This window comes from Lithobates pipiens, unplaced genomic scaffold, assembly GCF_037356315.1.
Source record: "Lithobates pipiens isolate NorthernLeopardFrog02 unplaced genomic scaffold, aLitPip1_a1.2 Scaffold_1, whole genome shotgun sequence".
In the NCBI taxonomy this organism is placed as follows: Eukaryota; Metazoa; Chordata; class Amphibia; order Anura; family Ranidae; genus Lithobates; species Lithobates pipiens.
The window spans coordinates 92,885,486-92,904,851 of record NW_027507685.1 but is presented as its reverse complement, the minus strand read 5'-3'; the positions used below and the strand labels follow the sequence as shown (position 1 = coordinate 92,904,851).

At 45.9% G+C, this 19,366-nt stretch overlaps 1 protein-coding gene across 2 annotated transcripts in view; it reads right to left on the bottom strand.

Moving 5' to 3' along the window:
• Positions 1-12,388: 12,388 nt before the first annotated feature.
• Positions 12,389-19,366, bottom strand: part of LOC143948448 (Krueppel-like factor 5) — an 84,276-nt gene continuing 77,298 nt past the window's right edge. For both annotated transcript variants that reach the window (XM_077465174.1, XM_077465173.1), the window contains one exon: positions 12,389-12,678. In XM_077465174.1, the coding sequence (XP_077321300.1) occupies positions 12,500-12,678 (179 nt within the window). In that variant the 3' untranslated portion in view covers positions 12,389-12,499. The remainder of the gene's footprint in view (positions 12,679-19,366) is intronic.

The window sequence follows — 19,366 nt, the reverse complement described above, 5'->3', positions numbered from 1 at the left end:
AAAAAATAAATTTAAACAATACTCAGACATTGGCTGTGGTGCTGCTTGTGGTGTTAGAAGAGTCGGTAAAACCATTACCAAGGGGCAGCAAAAAAGTTTATAGGATTCTTTCTTTTTGTCTCAGTCTCAAAAAAGTATTAAAGTGTTAATGTTGCCTTATTTCTAAAAACAAAACAAAAAAAAACTGCCCCTTCCAAAAGGACACTTATAATACTTATCACTCCTCCCTTTGTCCTCTCGAAGAGTATGGCCTCTGGCAGAATCTTCTGCATCCAAAGCTTCCATGTGGGTCAGATGACTGTATTCACTACCAAGCACTGTGGTTCCATCAGCTGGCGCCCTACACCATTACTTGTGAATAGTGGCTGGAGGAAGAAAACACAGCACACATTGTAGGACCACGTACCTGACACACCCAGAAATGTTGGATACTTATGATTCTTCCATAGAGAAAATTTGTGGGTCTGGCTAGGATCCAGGATGGGTAAGTATTAACTGTGTTCTCTTACAGGCAGACTTTTCTTTTTTAAAGTATTTTTAAAAATAGATGGAGTCACTTTAAAAAGAAACTGCCATTTTGCCCATTTAGGGTGGAGCAACGGTGACAGCCCACCTCAGCAAGATATACTCCCCAAGTCACAATCCATTTCTACCTCTGCTATCCAACAGAACTCTCATGCTACGATTTTAATGGGGCAGCGTTTCTGGGTATAGGACCTCTTCCATGTTACAGTGCTCAAGTCTGAGTGGCCAATAGCCAAATCCAAACACTGCCACGGGTGAGGCAGGGACCATCATCTGGCCCAGTAAGCCCCAACACCGGAGCTTGCACGGGGTGGACTCCTGCAGCCAAGAGGCTGCAAGGGAGTAAGGACTGGTGAGTATACCTTGCTGAGGTGGTAGGCAACTGGAAGGCACAAAAACTTGGTCCATGGTCTAGTGACCGAGTCTTTTTAAAAATGTCGCTTAGAGATGATAAATGATACAATTTTACACATGATCTTGTGCAATGGTCTGAATAGAAACATTGATCCATGAGTCTGTGAGGGAGTACGGATTGGTGAAAATGCCTTGCTGGGGTGGTAGACAATTTGGAGGCACCATCACTTGGTCTATGTTCTGGTGACAGGCAAAAAAAGTATGGGGCTGTCACTGTGTCAGAAAATCAGGTGCGGTGGTCCCATCCCTGTGTTACATATGCAAAAACCTCCCCCTTAGTGGGACTTTAAATGGACCACCAATACCACAAAAAATGAAAAACAAAGCATATATATTTTATTTATAATTTATATGACAAAACTTTTAAAAAGAGGAGAAAAGGATCTCCAGACATATAGTGTCTCCAATAAAACATCAAACAACTGTACATAAAAAGTACATATGTATAATAACTCTCATAGATGTCCCAAACTCGACGCGTTTCCAGTCTCTGCTACTGCAGAACCTTCATCGGGGTAGAGAGCAAAAGAAGAATATCAGGACAGTGCTTATTGAAAATGCTCCTCCAAGGATATGCAGTAGGAATGTTGAGTAACCTCAAAGGTATATGGCCACACTTTCTGAGGTGATTCCGATTAAATACTGCCGCCCAGTACAAGATCTCCCAATAGAGAATAGTCCAAAACTGGAAACGGGAAATCGTATATATTGCTTCCTCAAAACACCAGAGACAAACACTTGGGTGTGTTATAAAAAACACTCCCCTAACAATAAGCTAGAGGACCCCAATGGGGGGGGGGGGTTTCCCCAATTGTTTTCAGATGAAAAAGCCAGGAATCTGGGACTATGGTCAGCAAAGTTCGTTGTGGACAAGTGGTGTGACTTGACACTTGCTTATTGTTAGGGGAGTGCCCACACTTGGGTGTGTTATAATAAACACTCCCCTAACAATAAGCAAGTGTCAAGTCACACCACTTGTCCACAACGAACTTTGCTGACCATAGTGCCAGATGCCTGGCTTTTTTATCTAAAAACGATTGAGGAACCCCCCCCCCATTGGGGTCCTCTAGCTTATTGTTAGGGGAGTGTTTATTATAACAGACCCAAGTGTTTGTCTCTGGTGTTTTGAGGAAGCAATATATACGGGACGTTTCCAGTTTTGGACTATTCTCTATTGGGAGATTTTGTACTGGGCGGCAGTATTTAATCGGAATCACCTCAGAAAGTGTGGCCATACACCTTTGAGGTTACTCAACATTCCTACTGCATATCCTTGGAGGAGCATTTTCAATAAGAACTGTTCTGATATTCTTCTTTTGCTCTCAACCCCTGATGAAGGTTCTGCAGTAGCAGAGACTGGAAACGCGTCGGGTTTGGGACATCTATGAGAGTTGTTATACATATGTGCTTTTTATGTACAGCTGTTTGATGTTTTATTGGAGACACTATATGTCTGGAGATCCTTTTCTCCTCTTTTTAAAAGTTTTGTCATATAAATTATAAATAAAATATATATGCTTTGTTTTTAATTTTTTGTGGTATTGGTGGTCCATTTAAAGTCCCACTAAGTGGGAGGTTTTTGCATATGGTCTGGTGACAGTGTCTTTATGAAAATAGCACTTTGAGATTATAAATGATACAATGTTACATATGATCTTGTATAATGGTCTGAATAGAAACATTGATTCGTGAGTCTGTGAGGGAGTACGGATTGGTGAGTATACTTTGCTGGGGTAGTAGGCAACTGGGAGGCACCATCACTTGGTCCATGGTCTAGTGACAACGTCTTTTTAAAATGGCCGTTGGAAATGATAAATGATACAATGTTACATATTATCTTGTAAAATGGTCTGAATAGAAACATTAATCCATGATCCTTGTTCATCATTACGTTTTCAATTCACGTTCGTGACATTCTGAAGTCAGCAGTTAATGTGTCATATACAGCAGTATTTATAAAATTTGACTATCACAGCACATCACTTCCTTTTATACAAGTGGTCAGAAAGAACATAAATGCATATGTATTTTTACAGTCCTTGTTTTGCTAAAATAAATTTCTACAGGTCAGTTTTTCATGAAAATTACACTTGTAAAGTATACTAAAGTTCATTTGACAGTCTATCAGTACAGATTACATGTCATGATTGCAGTACACTAAATGGCTTTGGACAACTGACCAGCACATCTGTTATATGGCCAAATTTATGAGGACACCCTTCTAAAGGATTAATCTCAGGTGCAGCATACAAAGACATTTTAGACTATTGTGCATTTCCAACCTTGTGATAACAGTTTGATGAAGGATCCTTGGAGTATAACTGCACCCCTGTTGTCAGGACTGGGATCTGAATCCACAACATCTGCTACACCTAGCAGTAGATCTTCTTTTTGAGCACCCTGAGATGCTGAACAGCTCCTCACCTGATTACTTGGAGAAACCTCATTTCTGTCTTGTTTCAGGTGAACCTTGAATTCCTTGCTCCTCCCATGAACATCCTGTTTAAGCCATGTTTCCACACTTCCTGTTCACCAGGTTATTGTGCTCTTCTCCAGCCAATATCTTCAACTTTCACTTTTGCTGCCATCTTTATCGTCACTACTACTCGTTACTGACATTGGCTTGTTCCTTGACTATGCTTCTGCTTGATCCCAACCTGCAACCATTTGTTACTGACCTTAGCTTGTTAATGACTACATGTCTGCTTGATACCTACCTGCTCTATCTGCTATTGGACCCCTGTATGCTCATCATCCGTTGGGGCGATCCTGAGGATAGCGATCTGGTAGTATCACACAGCAAAAGCCATTTCCACCATCAGGAGCTCTGGTGATTACTAGTTAGTGCTTAGACCTCGTGCCTCAGGCAAGTCTGCGTCATCCATCAGGGTGACATTACAGTACTTATCCTGCTGGTCAGTGGGAGTCTCTTTAATGCCAAAGCTGCTGGTCTCCTAGCCTGAGCCCTGACCATGATATCTGTGCACAAAGCCAACTCCATAAAGACATTTTAATCAGTTTAATGTGTTTTGTGTGCAAAAACCTGAGTGGCCTGCATAGAGCTATAACCCCAACCCTTGGATTAATTGTCATTTTGAGCCAGGTCTTCTCATCACAAATGATCTTGAAACATCAGTACCTGGCCTGACCATAAAGACATGGTTTGACCAGTTTGAGGTGGAGGAATTTGAGTGTCCTGACCTCAACCATACTGAACATCTTTGAGATGAATTGGAAACACTAACCAGGTCTTCTCCTCAAACATGATTACTTGGCCTGACTTTAAAGACATGGTTTCACTAGTTTTGTGCAGAGAAACCTGAGTTGCCTGCACTGAACACCATTGGATTATTAGGAATTTTGAGCCTGGTCATACATCACAAATGATCTTTTGGCCAAAAAAGGCACAAATTCCCATAGACACTTTCCAAAATATTGTGGAAAACCTTCCCAGAGGAGTGGAGGCTGTTATAGCTGCAAAGAGGGGTCAACTCCATGTCAATGCTCAAGGTTTTGAAAAATGATATCTTGAAAGGTCAAGCAGATGTGATGGTCAGGTGTCCATCTTTTGACTTTTGACCATATAGTGTAACTGAGATCCAGTTATTAGAGACACGTTATTTGTTCATGTGTTCACAATACCTCAAATTGGAGTATTTCTGCCCTTTGATTCATTTTTACCCAGTTATTGGATAGAATTATTTTGGATCACAATTTCCAGCAAATCCACAGAAAAGTGAGGCCCGGAACGAAAGACAGAAAAGAAATGTAGTGTAGGGCCGGGCATGACAAGGTGGGAAGTTAGGCAACTAAAGGGTTAAGTAAATTAAGAGAGGGAGAAGGGGTGGAGTGAGAGAAAGAAGTGTTGAGGGGGAGGAGTAGTATAAAGGAGGGAGTCAGAGGTGCTGACAGAGGGGGACATCCGATCGGAGGGTGAAATCACTGGCTCTGAGGCGGAAGGAGCACAGACCGGCAGGAGTCGCAGTGGGAGGACCACCCAGGCAGCTCGGTAAGTCTTCTGTGGAGGATGCTTCTACTGTATCTAATGCCTTGTGTCGCTTGTTGGGAGTTGGGGGAGGGAAGACCTTGGGTACTGGGAGTAATGTGCGGCTGGAGCAGGCCAGGGGGCAGTCTGGCACGGGGGGGGGGGGGGCGGGGAGTCCATGTGTCCCCTCGGGGTCAGTGGGGCAGCTGCAGGAGTTGCAGGAGTTGGTGCAGCATTTCTTGGCGGGACAAGGGGTTCCGCCACAGATGGCGCCATGGGTTGGGGGTTCCAAGGAGAAGGTGGTCCCCCCGATGGCCATGGAGGTTGGTGCGGTGGCTGTACCTGCGGGGGGGGGGGGTGAGTTGTGAAGGGGAGAAGAGCGGGGGCTCGGGGGCCACTGCCAGGGCGGACGTGGCCAGGATTGCTGATGCAGCACGGTGCGAGGTGTACATCTGTTTTGAGGGCCCTTTGGGGGCGCACTTGAAACAGGAGGTACGGGACAAGATTACAAAAGGTGCTTATGTAGAGATATTCTCTTTGCTTCCGCTTGAGAAGTTCAATCTGGATAGGGTCAAGCCAGATGACACCAAGAAGGAGGATGAGAAGAAGAGGCGGTATCGCCTTATACCTCGGAGGTTTGCAAACTGGCTCCAAGCCTTCGTGATCATGGCTAGCGTCATTGGCGAAAAGAGTCCTGAGCACTGCTCTGTGCTTTTTTGCTATATGGATGCCATAGGGGAAGCGTATAGGGTTTATGGGGGGACGGCTTGGCTCAGATATGATGAGCAATGTTAGCAGAGGAGGGCGGTGAGGCTATCGCTTAGGTGGGATCACAAGGACATCAGTCTTTGGATGCGCCTTATGTCCTCTCCTCGGCCTCCGAATCAGTTTCTCCAAGGAGGGGCTGGGAGTATGTCTTCCTCTGGACTGTCAGACAGAAAAAAGTGGGGGGTGTGCTGGACATTTAACGAGGAGTCCTGTAAATTTGGGGGGCATGTAGATTTAAACACGAATGCTCCGGGTGCAGGGGTGGCCATCCCTTGTCCCGGTGTTTCAAAAAAGGTAAGCACGCCGGAGAGGTTGCTAACAAAAGGCAGGACACCGGTGATGGAGTTAAGGATGCGGCCTTTCCTAAATAGGAACCCCGACAGGGTGGCGGCGGGGATATTGTCATTGGGTTTTTCTGTTGGTTTTAGGATTCTGTGTTCTTTGTCTGTTGTCCCACCTGTGGCGCGGAATTTGAAGTCTGCCCTGCAACACCCACGGGTGGTGTTGGACAAACTGTCAAAGGAGGTAGAGTTGGGGCGCATGGGGGGGCCTTATGGGGAAAAGCCTTTCCCGGATCTGGTGGTGTCACCTTCGGGGGTGGTGCCCAAAAAGGAGCCGAACAAGTTTCAGGTCATTCATCACCTTTCGTTTCCAAAAGGGGGGTCGGTGAATGATGCTATTGACCCCAAAGCTAGCACTGTGTCATACACTTCCTTTGACGCGGCTGTGGGGTGGGTCAGGCTCTATGGGCAGGGTGCGCTCATGGCAAAATCGGACATTGAGTCTGCTTTTCGTTTGCTGCCAGTACACCTGGACAGTTTTAAGCTGTTGGGGTGCTGTTGGCAAGGGAAATTCTACGTGGATCAGTGCTTGCCAATGAGTTGCTCCATTTCCTGCGTGCTTTTCGAGTTGTTCAGTTTCTTTTTGGAGTGGGTGGTCCGGGATGTTTCGGGGCTCCAATCTCTCATACATTACCTGGATGATTTTCTGTGCGTGGGCCCCCCATCTTCCAGGACGTGTGCGATCCTATTGGCGACGTTGCAGCATATGGTTGGGAGGTTTGGGGTGCCGTTAGCGGCCGATAAGACGGAGGGCCCAGCGATGGAAATCAGTTTTCTAGGTATCGTTATTGATTCGATGGCAATTGCCAATCGGAAAGGTCGAGAATCTCAGGGCTGAGATTCGGGGGATGTTGGGACAGAACAAGGTTCGACTTAGAGAGCTACAGTCGTTGTTAGGAAAGTTCAATTTTGCGTGTCGCATCATTCCCATGGGTAGGGTTTTTTGCCGATGGCTGTCAGCTGCCACTGCCGGGGTGACGTCCCCGAAACCATTTCATAAGACTGAATGGCGAATTGAAGGCGGATTTGAAGGTGTGGCACATGTTCCTGGATACCTATAATGGGCGTTCGCTATGGATGGAGGGGCCGGTGAGTAACTGGGATTTAGCCCTGGCCACAGATGCGGCTGGGCCGAGGGGTTATGGGGCGTTCTTTCAAGGAAAACGGAGGGCAGAACCGTGGCCGAAGTCCTGGGTGGAGGCGGGCTTCCTGAAAAACTTGGTGCTGCTGGAATTGTTTCTGGTGATGCTGGCAATGGAGCTGTGAGGCGAAGCGTGTAGCAATTTAAAGATTAAGTTGGACTGTTACAATATGGGGATGGTCCAGGTCATAAACAGGATCTCCGGGTCATCTTTGCCGGTGATTCGGTTGTTACGGCACCTGCTATTACGTTGTCTACAGTTGAACGTATTTTTTTTATGCGGTGCACATTCTGGGGGTTGACAATACGCTGGCTGACTCACTGCCTCGTTTTCAGTGGCCCAAGTTGAGGGAGCTGGCTCCAGGCGTGGAGCAAGAAGGGGTCCCCTGCCCGGGATGGCTTTGGGAGATTGCCTTGGGGTCGTCGCAGGATGGATTAGGAGGTCGGTAAGTAAGGAAACTTGGGCCGCCTATTCCTCGGTCTGGAAGGAATGGTTCGAGTTGGTGCAGCTGGTGGGAGCCGAAACGGGTGAGTCTGAGACTAGGTTACTAGTACTTTATTTCGTTTCAAGGCACATGGAGGGAGGAGGGTCGGCGGCTGCCATTGCTAGGAAGATGGTAGGCCTGACCTTTTTGTTTAAGTTGCAGGGTAGGCAAGACTACACGAAGGATTTTTGGGTTAAACAGGCCATCAAAGGGTACAGAAAATGTCATCGGTAGCCGGATACTCGTAGGCCGGTTTCCTTTTACACTCTTTTGGATATCTGTGCTTGCTTAGGGCAGGTGTGTTCATCGACTTACGAGAGGATTTTGTTCCACACGGCATTTTCACTGGCGTTTTTTTCGGGGGGCCTTCAGGGTGGGCGAGTTGGTGAGCCCATCTAAAAAGGTGGTGGGAGGTTTTTTGTGGCAAGATGTGGGTTTGCTGGAGGACAGGATAGAGTTGTGGTTACGGAAATCAAAAATGGATCAGGAGGGGAAGGGAAAAGGGGTGGAGTTGTTCCCTTTGGTCGGGCCCCCGGAGTGCCCGGTGGAAGGGGTAAGGGAGTTCTTGGGGGTCCGCCCTCAGAGGGGTGGGTCTTTTTTGATGCATGAGGATGGGTCCTATTTATCTAGGTTCCAGTTTGGGGTGGTATTCAGAAAATCCCTTAAGGCGGCGGGATTGGGTGTTAAGAATTTTGCTTCACATTCCTTCTGCATTGGGGCAGCCACGGAGGCTGCCAGGTGCGGGTTGGATGAGGCTGCAGTAAAAAGGATTGGTCATTGGGAATCTAAGAGATTTTGTTTGTACGTCCATCCTCATCTGTTACCCAAGGGTTTTTGACGTGAAATGGGAGGGAGAGTTGCTGTGGGGAAGATTGGGGTATTTACTTGTTTTGCTACATTATGGTTCGGTGTCATCTGTGGTTGTCCTTTCTGTCATTTCAGATGGAGGTAGAGCACGCCTCGTTTGGATTTTAGGACACTCATATGTCTTTTGGGAGGCACGGAGAACGGAGGTTAGACCGGATGGGAGGCAATTAAGCATATCACGGAGGGAGGCAAGAATCCGGTTGCTGGGCATCCCTGGGATGGTTTGGAGTTGGGTGGTGCCAGAGGTCCACAGGTATGCTCGGTTAAACCAGCCGCTTGATGTTTTGGCCCTTCATGTGGGGGGTAATGACCTTGGGGTTCGGTCCAGCTGGGAACTGATTGCAGCCATTAAGTCAGATTTTTTGACTCTCCATCTGGCTTTTCTTGACATGGTCATAGTGTGGTCCGACATAGTGGCTCGGACCACTTGGAGGTTGGCAAGATCGGTCCGAAGCTTGAATAAGACAAGGATCAAGTTAAACAAGGTGATTGGAAGGTTCGTGGCACATAATGGGGGGTTGATTGTCAGACACATGGAATTGGAGCTTAATGTTGGTTTATACCTGCGGGGGGATGGAGTCCATTTGTTGGCCATGGGTATTGATCTTTGGGCACTGGGTCTGCAGAAGGGGATCCAGCGTGCCCTGCGGGTGTGGAGGGGCCCTTAAGGGTAAGGGGGTTACCCTTGCGGGCTGTGGCAGTTCCTTGGTCTTTGATGGTGGCGGATAACAGATGTGATCAAAGTGGTGGGGGGCTCATCGGTGGAATGGGCCTCTCTGGGGTATTCCAGTGGAACGGGAGACTGGAATATGGTTATGTTTTGCACTGCGGGAAAGGGATTGTCTCAGAGCTGGAAAAACGGCTGGAGGCCTGGTATAGAAAAAGGTCCCGCAGTGTATTGGTGGTTAATGGTTAAGTGGGAGTACCGTCAAAGACCAACAAGCTGGATGTTAATAAAGTTGCCGTTACAAAGGTTATTTAAAAATATTTACATTTTGGTTAAATAAAAATATGGCTGCTATGGCCTTTAAAACTCCAAATCCATGTGTGGTCTGGTTCATTTTAGAGTGATAAAATGGGTATGGGTAAGTGGGGTAATGAGTATGGGAAGGAAGTTGGCAATATCTGAGCTACACTGGTCAAGTGAGGCCCGGAATGAAAGACAAAAAAGAAATGAAGTGTAGGGCCGGGCATGACAAGGTGGGAGTTAGGCAACTAAAGGGTTAAGTAAATGAAGAGAGGGAGAAGGGGTGGAGTGAGAGAAAGAAGTGTTGAGGGGGAGGAGTAGTATAAAGGAGGTGGCGGGGCCATGTGGGTTCAGTCCGGAAGGAGAAGCTGAAGGAGGCAGTTTTTCCCACCCGCCCTCCCTGTGGTTTTGTTGTCGTTTTTTGTGTGTTTGTGTTTTGTATTTCAGGTGCATTGGGTTTGCAGGACGTTATAGCAGCTCGTAGCGGTGGTTCCTTGGTCTTTGATGGTGGTGGATAACAGATGTGATCAAAGTGGTGGGGGGCTCATCGGTGGAATGGGCCTCTCTGGGGTATTCCAGTGGCACGGGAGACTGGAATATGGTTATGTTTTGCACTGCGGGAAAGGGGTTGTCTCGGAGCTGGAAAAACGGCTGGAGGCCTGGTATGGAAAAAGGTCCCGCAGTGTATTGGTGGTTAATGGTTAAGTGGGAGTACCGTCAAAGACCAACAAGCTGGATGTTAATAAAGTTGCCGTTACAAAGGTTATTTAAAACATTTACATTTTGATTAAATAAAAATATGGCTGCTATGGCCTTTAAAACTCCAAATCCATGTGTGGTCTGGTTCATTTTAGAGTGATAAGATGGGTATGGGTAAGTGGGGTAATTAATATGGGAAGGAAGTTGGCAATATCTGAGCTACACTGGTCATGAAAAATGAAGAAGCTTACATAACATTTTTGCTCATGGTGCAGAAGATGTGCTCCTTTCCATGAATGTTCTCCTATTACATCAACTTACAAAAAAAGATGGATCGTGTTAGGCACATGAGGTCAGTTTCAGTCTTGCATGGAGGTAAACAGAAGTTTTCTTCCTCTCTATAGAAAACTCGTACAAGTCAGTTCTCCTTTTGGCTTTTGAACGCACAAGTTGATATGACAATGCATGGGTTGATTCTCGTTACACTAAGTTACAGCTTGCTATGTTGAAGTCACATCAACCCAACTGTTCCCAAGTTCAGATGTGCCACCATTTTCATTGATTATCTCTAACAGCACACCATGAAGGTTTATGCCAAATCTAAATCTACTTTACAGTGTGTTCCAGCACCAGTTATAAACCAGTAAGGGTATTTATTACAGCAAGGGGAAACTGCTCAACAGAAGCTTTGTCTGTGTAATAGAATAAACCTGTGACTGTTGTCTTTCAACCTGTTCATGTACAACATAGGCTTGCAGATTTCCGAAGTCCACTTTTGGTATTGCTCTTATCCATTGAGCAAATTTGTGAAGGTTCATATTCATCCAGGTCATAGTAAAGCTAGTAGTAGTTAGTTACATTCAATTGGACTTGTTCCATAATGTTGAAGACATTTTATCATTCATTCAAGCTCATTGGAATTTGTACCAGGACAAGGTTATCTAGAGCCCAGGGTGAAGATGCCAAACTGCGCCCCCCCCCCCCCCCCAAGCTGTACAAGCGTTATATGTCAGCAAAACCACCCGCCCCCCCCCCCCCCCCTCCAAAAAAAAAAACCTCCAAAAAAAAATCAAGCACTAATCTGCATGATAACCCCTAAGCATACAGTATATTCCCATTGAAAGCCAAAAATTTTCCCAAACAAAAATTCCCCTTCTTCCCAGTACAAATCCCCCCTGCTTAAATCCCCCCTCCCAGCACAAATCTATGACCCCCAGGGTCTCTATACCCGACCCCATCATCTCTTTGCTGAGAGGAGATGAGGGCAGGTAAAGAATCCCTGCACAGTACTGATCTGATAGTCCCCAATGCAGTAGCACTGCAGTAGCAGGAGGAGGAGGAGGATCTGGAGGAGGGAGAGAGCACAGTTCGCACCTCCTCCCACCTCTCTTCTGCTCTCCTGATTCTATTGGTCACTTCTCATGCTAAGCAGACAGGAGTAGTGATGCTGCTGTCACAACTCCTGTCAGCTTGTAGCAGCAGGAACTTTTTAAGCGGTGCTCCTAGTGCCCGGAAAAGATCATCCAGTGCCCAGGGCATAGATGGCAAAATTGCGCACCCCCCCTTCATTATGTGTGAGCTTATGAGGAGGAGGAGAGAAAACACAGCCTGCCCCTGCTCCCAGCTCTCTCCTCTCCTTGCTGCTTCAAGCGCTGGGCTGACTGAAGTAGCGATGCTGCTGTCACTACTCCATTCAGCCTTATAGTAGAAGGAACTTGTGGCTCCCCCATCCCTACAATCCATGCAGTGTCCCCTTCTTCCCACCCCTTGTCCCGTCCCTGGGTGTCCCCCAACTCACATGATACCCCAGTGCCCAGGGCAGCTGCCCTTCCTGTCCCAGCCCTTCACCCCTTGCCCCGGTCTTGATTAGAATTGATAAAGACACTTGGAAGAGGAATGAAATGTCTTCAACATTGCAGAACAAGTGCTGCTGAATTTCTCTAACTACAACCGGTTTCCCATTGAGGAAAAATTTCAAAAGATGTCTGGATGGTCAGAGTTTTGTTTCTAGGGATATTACCGTTAAAAGCATTTTCAAAATGCCTCCATACAATGAAAGGCATGGCGTCAACTGGAAGTCATTGTAGACAAATGAATTGTTTTCCTCTAATAAACGTTGGCTTTTAGAAAAAAAAGCATTGATGTAATTCCATGATAAAAGTCGTCTTTGGGTGTTTTTGGTTTACGTGGAGGACCTTGCAAAGTTTATTCGCTCTGCTTTATTCATATTGTTCTTTTAGAACTCCCGTTAAATGGCTCTAGGCCTTATTTACAATAAAACTGACTCCTTAGAAAGTGTTTTTTTTTTCAGTTCTGATGCCTTTTCATATGTAAGGCAAGGTGGTCCGAGCGGGAAAAGCATCGGCCGCAAGCTGCGCACTTGAAGGGTTTGGCGCCTGTGTGTTTACGGTAGTGTCTTGTGAGCTCGTCAGAACGGGCAAACCGCCAGTCACATCCCTCCCAGGCACATTTATAGGGCTTCTCACCTGCCAGAATAATGAAATGTTGACAGTTAGTACAATTACTGCAATTACGCAAACAATAATAGCCTTCTATAATTGCTATACTAAGGCAGAAAAAAAATTATGCATTTCATTACCGCTATCATTTGCTTTCTCTCAGACTTCCTGTTCTTTCCCAGCAATTACTCACCTTCACTTCCTCATGTAGTTAATGCATCAGGTTAGATGTGTAAGGTAGCACCTGACTTTGTGGGAAAAGGTGCTCCTCGGTTGTTTAGCTCTTGGAGAGACCACGGAATGGTCGGTCCCTTCAAAGGTAAGATGTTTTGGAAGGTGGGTGCCATATATAAAGGTTTTAAAAATTTCCATTTGTTGGTGTCATATCTTGAGGTTATTGGTAAACCCCTTCTTCGCAAAGGCCTAAGAGGTAGGGTTGTTTGTTGGTCATTCAATGTGGAACAGGAGTGAGATGCTTTGGTAGACCAGAACCTGTACTCCATTTTTGGTACATTCATGCCAAAGATACATCAGCATTGGCTCCTCTTCTTCCAGGGCATCCTACCCTTGTTCTACACAAAAGGGGTATTGAATTAAAACTCACGGAGGTCCAGTCCACAGAATTTCTCCCCTTACATCACAGGAGAGGGTGTGAAACAGCCTATAATACACATGTTATTGCCCAAAAATAATAAAGATTTGATTTCTCCCATATATATGCTATATATATATTTTACCAAAAGTATTGGGACACCTGCCTTTACACACACATGAACTTTTTTTTTTTTTTTTTTTAAACATAAATGTAATTTATTCTAAAGCAAACTCAGGGTGTTTTTTTTTTTTTCTTCTTATATTCTTATTTAGCAAATTCTATCACATACATGTTAATGCAGCCTTTCTCAACCTTTTCAACACAGAGGAACCCTTGAAATAGTTCTCCGGGCTCGGGAAAACCCTGCTAAAAATTAGACGTCTACAACTCATGATACATTAGTGAGATGGTCAGTGGGAAGAATGGTCCTTACACTTGTGATCACTATACCTCCTATAGCTAATAAGTTCAATGGTGTCAGTGGGAACTTATCTGAGAGGCAGAAATTGCCCAATGCTGAAGGAACCCCTAGCAACCTCTGGAGGAACCCTAGTTGAGAATCACTGTGTTAATGCAACAAGAAAAAGAAAAGAAAAGATATCTGTACAATTGCCCTGATACACGGGAAAGTGAAACAATCAAGATATAAATACAAAGGATGTAACACAACAATAAAAAAAAAAAAAAAAAAAAAAAAAAAAAAAAACCATTACATTGACCCATCAATCCATCAATTCCTGTTTATGTATGCATTGCTCATCATGGTATAACGGGGTAACGGGGACCCCACACATGCCTCCTACCTGTTGGATTTCTCATATATATATATATATTTACCAAAAGTATTGGGACACCTGCCTTTACTCGCATATGAACTTTAATGGCATCCCAGTCTTAGTCTGTATGGTTCAATATTGATTTGGTCCACAGTTTGCAGCTATAACAGCTTCTGGGAAGGTTGTCTACAAGGTTTAGGAGTGTGTATATGGGAATATTTCACCATTCTTCCAGAAGAGCATTTGTAAGGTCAGGCACTGATATTGGATAAGAAGGCCTGGCTCGCAGTCTCAACTCTAATCCACCCAAAAGGTGTTCTATTGGGTTGAGGACAGAACTCTGTGCAGGCCAGTCAAGTTTCTCCACCCCAAACTCACTCATCCATGTCTTTATGGAGCTTGCTTTGTGCACTGGTCCAAATCATTTAGTGGAGGGAGGATTATGGGATGGGCTGGGGTTGTTTTTCAGGGGTTGGGCTTGGCCCCCTTAGTTCCAGTGAAGGGAACTCTTAAGGCTTTAGCATACCAAGACATTTTGGACAATTTCATGCTCCCAACTTTGTGGGAACAGTTTGGGGATGGCCACCTCCTGTTCCAACATGACTGTGCACCAGTGCACAAAGAAAGGTCCATAAAGATGTGGAGGAGCGAGTTTTGGGTGGAGGAATTTGACTGGCCTGCACAGAGTCCCGACCTCAACCCGACAGAACACCTTTAGGATGAATTAGAGTGTCTTTATTCAACCTTACTAACTATGTATATTGTATGCCAATTTAAAACAGTATATTGATGTTATTTATTCATTTTTACTCTGTATATCAAAGGCTGTTTTATTTTATTTCAATTTTTTGAACATGTGACCAGCAGCAGAGGACTAGAAGCTCCTCCTGCTTATGTTTCCCTGCAGACAGGCTGGGAGAGAGTTGGGTCAAGTGACAGCTGTATATCGATTAGGAAAAAGGTACTTACATTTTTTTTTTTATTAAAATATTTACAGTGCCATCATCTACAGTGGTGTGAAAAAGTGTTTGCCCCCTTCCTCATTTCCTGTTCCTTTGCATGTTTGTCACACTTAAGTGTTTCGGAACATCAAACCAATTTAAACAATAGTCAAGGACAACACAAGTAAACACAAAATGCAATTTGTAAATGAAGGTGTTTATTATTAAAGGTGAAAAAAAATCCAAACCATCATGGCCCTGTGTGAAAAAGTGATTGCCCCCCTTGTTAAAACATACTATAACTGTGGTTGTCCACACCTGAGTTCAATTTCTCTAGCCACACCCAGGCCTGATTATTGCCACACCTGTTCACAATCAAGGCATCACTTAAATAGGAGCTGCTTGACACAGTAAGGTCCACCAGAAGATCCTTAAAAGCTACACATCATGCCGAGACCCAAAGAAATTCAGGAACAATTGAGAAAGAAAGTAATTGAGATCTATCAGTCTGGAAAGGGTTATAAAGCCATTTCCAAAGCTTTGGGAATCCAGCGAACCAAAGTGAGAGCCATTATCCACAAATGGCGAAGACATGGAACAGTGGTGAACCTTCCCAGGAGTGGCCGGCCGCCCAAAATTACCCCAAGAGCGCAGCGACGACTCATCCAAGAGGTCACAAAAGACCCCACAACAATGTCCAAGGAACTGCAGGCCTCACTTGCCTCAGTTAAGGTCAGCGTTCATGCCTCCACCATCAGGAAAAGACTGGGCAAAAATGGCCTGCATGGCAGAGTTCCAAGGAGAAAGCCACTGCTGAGCAAAAAGAACATCAAAGCTCGTCTCAATTTCTCCACAACACATCTTGATGATCCCCAAGACTTTTGGGACAACATTCTGTGGACCGATGAGACAAAAGTGGAACTCTTTGGAAGGTGTGTGTCCAAGTATATCTGGCGTAGAAGGAACACTGCATTTCATAAAAAGAACATTATACCAACAGTAAAATATGGTGGTGGTAGTGTGATGGTCTGGGGCTGTTTTGCTGCTTCAGGACCTGGAAGACTTGCCGTGATAAAAGGAACTATGAATTCTGCTGTCTACCAAGAGATCCTGAAGGAGAATGTCCGACCATCTGTTCGTGTACTCAAGCTGAAACGAACTTGGGTTCTGCAGCAGGACAATGATCCTAAACACACCAGCAAGTCCACCACCGAATGGCTGAAGAAAAACAAAATGAAGACTTTGGAGTGGCCTAGCCAAAGTCCTGACCTGAATCCTATTGAGATGTTGTGGTATGACCTTAAAAAGGCCGTTCATGCTCGAAAACCCTCTAATGTAACTGAATTAGGACAATTCTGCAAAGATGAGTGGGCCAAAATTCCTCCAGGACGCTGTAAAAGCCTCATTGCACGTTATCGCAAACGCTTGGTTGCAGTTGTTGCTGCTAAGGGTGGCCCAACCAGTTATTAGGTTTAGGGGGCAATCACTTTTTCACACAGGGCCATGATGGTTTGGATTTTTTTTCACCTTTAATAATAAACACCTTCATTTACAAATTGCATTTTTTGTTTACTTGTGTTGTCCTTGACTATTGTTTAAACTGGTTTGATGTTCCGAAACACTTAAGTGTGACAAACATGCAAAGGAACAGGAAATGAGGAAGGGGGCAAACACTTTTTCACACCACTGTATATACAGAAATAGAAAGAATAATGTAAATTAAACAGCGTGTGTTCAATATCACTTTATGTTTGATAGATGTGAGCAGTCCTGTTCTAGAACTATGGATGAGCGTATTTCCACATCTCTATCCGACACTTTATTGATAACAGAATCATTCTCCATCCCAGTAAACATTCTTTTACAACTTGCATACCAAACTCCAATAAAAATTCTTGTGTACTGGAATCTTACCTTCCCATAACTTTTCCTAATCAAGATTTTTAGATGTTATCTATGATTCTGGAAGTTTTTTTTGCAATCATTTTATTTCAAAGCTTGTTGTAGGCAGTGCTGGGACAAGGTCATCTAGAGCCCAGGGCGAACATACCAAATTGTGCGCCCCCCACCCACCAAGATGTATGAGTATTATGTGTAAGCGAAAATCCCCCCACAAAAATTCCCAATGCCTCTAGTACAAGCCTCCCCAAATCCTCTCTCTCTCCATGTGCAACCCCCCCAAACCCCCCCTCCAGCACAAATCCGTTATCCCCACTCACAATCCCCTCTTTCAACACAAATTCCCCTCCTCTAATCCCCCATCCTAGCACAAATATCCCCCTCCTCCCACAAATCTCCTCTCCAAACACAAATACAGAAATACCCCTCCCCCCCATTATCCATACTAGCACAAATCCTCCACCCCAAAAAATATATTCCCCCCCTACTATATTACATTTATAGCGTAAAACCCCTAAATCCCCCCCTCCTATAACAAGTCTTCTTCCCTCCTCCCAACACAAATCCCTCCAAATCCCCACTCCCTAGCACATCTCACCAAATTTGCCCTCCTTGAACAATTCTTACCCCCTGCCGGGGCCGTCTTTAAGGCGGGGCATAAGGGGCAGCTGCCCTGGGACCAGTCATTGTTGTGGGGCCCAAGGTTGCTGCCCCTTGAGCCCACGCTGGCCGCAAATATTGTTCCAGGTGTAGCAGGTGCAGCCGATCTCTCCCTGCTAGCCCAGGGCTATCTGTGTTCCCCCACTCGCCTTCCCCCCAGGGGCACTGCTAGGTGGCAAAAAGACCAGGGTGATGGGGTTGTGTGGAGGGGGTAAGCTCACTTGCTGGCTGCTACCTGGCTTACGATTGCCCATCAATGCTGACCACTAAACTCACCTATCTGACACACTGACCTACCTGCCCCACACTGACCATTACATTGACTTAACTGACCCACACTGATCCTTACACTGACCTACCTGACCCACACTGACCGACCTGACGTACACTGACCATTACATTGACCTACCTGACCCACACTGATCCTTACACTGACCTACCTGACCCACACTGACCTACCTGACACACACTGGCCTACCTGCCCCACACTGACCATTACACTGACCCACCTCACCCACACGACCCACACTGACCATTACATTGACCTACCTGACCCACACTGATCCTTACACTGACCTACCTGGTCCACACTGACCTACCTGACATACACTGACACACACTGGCCAACCTGCCCCACACTGACCATTACACTGACCTACCTGACCCATACGACCCACACTGACCATTACATTGACCTACCTGACCCACACTGATCCTTACACTGACCTACCTGTCCCACACTGACCTACCTGACATACACTGACACACACTGGCCAACCTGCCCCACACTGACCATTACACTGACCTAACTGATCCACATTGACCATTACACTGACGTATCTGAACCACACTGACCTACCTGACCCACACTGAACTACACTGGCCTACCTGACCTACACTGACCTACCTGACCAGACTTCAGGTGACCTCCTCCTTCAGCTCAGCCATAGTGTGCGGCGCAATCATCATCATCACAGTAGACAGCAGGCAGCCAGAGCCAGAAGAGGAGAGCCACCTGCCCGAGTGTCGAGTGGGGATCTTCTCATAGTGATGTGGCCGCATTGTAATTCCAGCCTTCTGGAGCCTGCAGCGCCTATGATGGAAATCACACATCCTGCAGTCCCAGCATTGGACCAGTGGGACGTCCATCATAGGCACTGCAGGCTCCAGAAGGCAGGAGCTGCTGCTATGTCACTCGGCCGGGCTTAGAGTCAGATCGCTCCCCACTCGGGTTCGAGACCCGGGGCTTTTTGAGGGCCCACTCGGGGCTCTGGCCCCCCTCAGCCCCCCCCCCCCACGACGTCACTGCCTTCCCCCTTCTCTATTCAGCAGTGTGGAGATCAAACACACAGAGAGGGCTGTGTGCATTATTTTCCCTCATCCCTCTCTTGTCAGCAGCGGGAGGTAAATTAATATTAAATAGAAAATAGTAATAGTAAATTAAATTAAAGCAGCAGCAGGACTAGAACTGTTTGGAGAGGAGGACACTGTTACAGGCAATCAGTGAGTGGTAATGTAACCTCTAGCAACCAATGTGTGAGTGTTATGATGTCAGTAACCTCTAGCATCCAATCGATGAGCGATAATGATGTACAGTAACTTCTAGTAACCAACCAGTCAGTGGTAAGGAAGTGCAGTAATCTCTAGCATCCAATTGGTCAGTGGCGGCAGGTGGATTTTTCTTTTGGGGGGGGGGCAACAAACAAGCACCTCCCTCCCTACCGGGGGCTTATAGATTTCCTGTTCTTTGTGTGACGCAATTTTTGTATACCCCTGATGAAGAGAGTTTATTGATTTAAGATCTCAAAACGCGTTGGGTTTGTTGCCCTCTGTCCACTGTAGGG